Here is a 3,158-nt window from a genome sequence, read left to right as displayed (position 1 = left end):
ATTGCTAGTGACGTCATGGCCGACCGCGACATTGCAGGCTCGAGCACAGGGTTGCGCTATCGTTGACATGTGTGGAGCGCTGCCTCGGGGCCAGCAGGGAAGTCAAAGCAACGGCTTTGGAGAGCACCTCAGTGTTCTAGAGAGCCTGATCCGGTCACATGAGCGGTAGAGTCATCGGCTTGTGCGGAGCAAGACCTCGGGGCGAAGAATGCGCGTTACTTAGGTTTCTAAGCCGGGGTCGTCATGGCTCCTGGTCGTGTGGTATGGTGTCAATTATGGTCGCTTGGGTGACATAGTCATGGGCTCGTTTTGGCTGGCAGCCATGGGGCTGGTGTGTGCGTGCTTTCATTGTATCGGCTTTGGTTTGTTTCCTTATAAACTGGTCAATTATCTTCTTAATGAAAAACTAGAGCTCCTGCCGGTTGCTGTAAAAAGATCGACTGATCCAAAATAAATATTTGAAGAGCAGCAAAAGCTTGAAAGTTTTATTTCCAACTGCTTTTTTTTTCTTTTGCGGGTGAACTGGAAGCTTCTTCATGGTGCTGTCCTGTTTCTTTCATTCAAAACCACACTTTTGAACGATAAGAGGGGGATATGGGCGCCTGCTGCTTGACTTGGAATTCTAGTTCCCAATGCGTGTAGCTCGTTGATGGTAATTTGTCTCATTTGAACTTATGGAGTACTTGCTGGTCATACACTATGCATTAATTAAAGTTGAACGGCACATTGTTTGTTGTAGTTCGTCAGCGATTCAAATCATGGGGTGGCTACAACTGCAATCACAAATTCTACCCAACCATGCTCACTTTGATGCTGCTAAAGTAATGTGAGGAAGTCTGTTTTGTCGAAGAAAAGATAACTTTCATATTGCAATCGAATCCTTTCGACTTCTGTAATACTACACCGATATATCAGATCAGAAGATTAAAAAAACTCTATACAGATTACCAATGGGTAACAAAAATTGTCACTCTGTCAGCCTCCGATGAAAAAAAAAAGAGTTGTCCGAAATCGTAAATAGGCCCTAGCTGTCAGCGCTGATCGTTTGGTTGCTCGATGACAACATCGATAAGCAGCCCGGAGTTCTCATCGCCGCCGCCGGCCGCGACTCTCACGACGTGAATGCCTTTGCCGCTGCTCGGTTTTGTGTCCACTGCCACCGTTACTGTGCCTGCTCCGGTGAGCTGCTGCGCGCGCTTGGCCTCCGCAGCCCAATCTGTCCGCCCGATGACCAGCAGCATGCGCACCATGCAGGCGGCCTGCGCCGCGAGGAGGCCGAGCCACAGGCCCTGGAAGTCGTAGTGGTACCAGAACGCGAGGATGAGCGCCACCGGCGTGCCGACGAGGTAGAAGGACCGGAGGTTGATGCTGGCGGCGTCCTTGGGCCGCGCGCTGCCCCGCAGCACGCCGCACCCCGCCGTCTGCGGACAGTTACCGAGCTCGCATGCTCCCAGGATCGGCAGCACGGACGCGGTGAGCGTGATGATCGCGGGGTCCGCCGTGAACATGGCAGCCCACGAGCCCCGCACCAGGTACGCGAACGCCGACGCCGCGCCGCCGAACGCGAACCCGAGCATGAGGCCAACCGTGGCGGCACGGCCCGCGCGCTCGGCACGGTTTGCGCCAAGTTCGTTGCTGACGCGGGTGGACACGCCGAAGCCAAGCGAGGAAGGGAAGATGTAGATGAGTGACGTCGTCTGGATCAAGATTCCCATGGAGGCCACAGTGGCCTGTGGGTTGGCGAGCAGGCCGCACATGAGGATCATGATCTCGTACCACCACCACTCGAGGCAGACGCTGACACAGCTCGGCAGAGCGAGGCTTACGAGCTCTCCCCAGCCACGGAAGCTCTCGGCCGAGAACACAAAGCCGCGGGTGCGCTTATGCACTCCCTTGACCAATATGTAACCAAGAAGGAGGAGAAGGAAGTTTAGGTTGGCGAGAACAGAGGCAAATGCCACCCCCCTGATGCCGTGTCCGAGGACGGAGACGAGCACGTAGTTGATGGGCAGGTGGAGTGCAATGGCGAGCGCGGCGCACACGGTGAGCGGCAAGTTGATGGATTGCGTCCGGAGGTAGATGCGGACGGGGTGGAGGAACGCCTGGAGGAGGAGGTCCGGCAGGGAGGAAAGAATGTAGGTCTCGGCGACCGCTGCGATGCCGACGTCCTGGCCGCAGAGCAAGAGCAGAGGTCGCATATGCATCCACAGCCCGCCGACGGGAACAGCGGCCGCGACGAGCAGCAGCACGGTGCGCTGCATGGTGACGCCGAGGAGCTCGTAATGGCCTGCGCCGAAGGCCTGCCCACAGATGGGCTCCATGCCCATGGCGAGGCCAGACAGCACGGAGTAGCCGGTGATGTTGGCGAAGCCGATGGCGAGTGAACCGCCGGCGAGTGCCAGGCCCCCGAGGCGGCCGAGGAAGAGCATCGAAATCATGGACCGGAGGTAGAGCAGCAGCCCCGTGAGGATCATAGGCATCGCGAGGCCCAGTATGGACCGCGCTTCCTCCCCAGCCGCGGCGGCCGACATCGACGGCAGCATGGGAAATGCCAAGGACAAAGAAACGGACCAGGCTTCCTTCACCGCTCTGGCAAGCCGACCTGGCAGCTTGCAAGTGAGCACTGGCGGCAGCTCCTCCATGGGCACGACCACCTCCGCCTTGGGGAGCAAAGGGGCCGTGATGCCATCGCCCGCATGCTCACCATATCGGTACGACACGGTGACCGTGGAGTCGGAGCAGGACGACATGGCCTCCGCGAAGCAGAGGAGCTAGCTGCGCCGCTGCCCCGAGCTCAGGAGGGAGAGGGACGTCTCGGGATCCGCCCGGTTGATTGTTGGATTGACTCCGTTCCGTCTGCCACGAGACAAGCCGCTGTCTCCGGCGCCGAGGCGAAGGAATCGTTGGCAGAAGAAACAGATTCGTGCTTGGTTGGTGAGAGCGGTGCAAGGGGATGCGCGCGCGAGGGAGGGCTTATATAGGTAGCCGATGGAAGGAAGGTGAGCGAGCTAGGCAAAACTGGGCATGGAGCCATGGACCGCACGCATGCTCTCTTTCGGTCGTTCCCGTCACGTCCGGTTTTTGGATGGGCCTTGTCTTCGGCTGCGGTGACGACTTGGAATTTTCAGCTTTGCCTTTCCGGCTACGGGACATGCCAG

At 57.9% G+C, this 3,158-nt stretch overlaps 1 protein-coding gene across 1 annotated transcript; it reads right to left on the bottom strand.

The window, feature by feature from the left end:
• Nucleotides 1-861: 861 nt before the first annotated feature.
• On the bottom strand, nucleotides 862-2,931 carry LOC123141643 (protein DETOXIFICATION 49-like). The gene has a single exon (XM_044560733.1). The coding sequence runs from the start codon at nucleotides 2,748-2,750 to the stop codon at nucleotides 1,032-1,034; it is 1,719 nt and encodes a 572-aa protein (XP_044416668.1). The 5' UTR covers nucleotides 2,751-2,931; the 3' UTR covers nucleotides 862-1,031.
• Between the last annotated feature and the right edge of the window lie 227 nt (nucleotides 2,932-3,158).

This window comes from Triticum aestivum, chromosome 6D (assembly GCF_018294505.1).
Source record: "Triticum aestivum cultivar Chinese Spring chromosome 6D, IWGSC CS RefSeq v2.1, whole genome shotgun sequence".
Classification (NCBI taxonomy): domain Eukaryota; kingdom Viridiplantae; phylum Streptophyta; class Magnoliopsida; order Poales; family Poaceae; genus Triticum; species Triticum aestivum.
This window is presented reverse-complemented; position numbering and strand designations above follow the sequence as displayed.

What these genes read in the sequence shown, in the direction of transcription:
- LOC123141643 (XM_044560733.1), bottom strand. Translation starts at nt 2,750, where the DNA reads ATGTCGTCCTGCTCCGACTCCACGGTCACCGTGTCGTACCGATATGGT.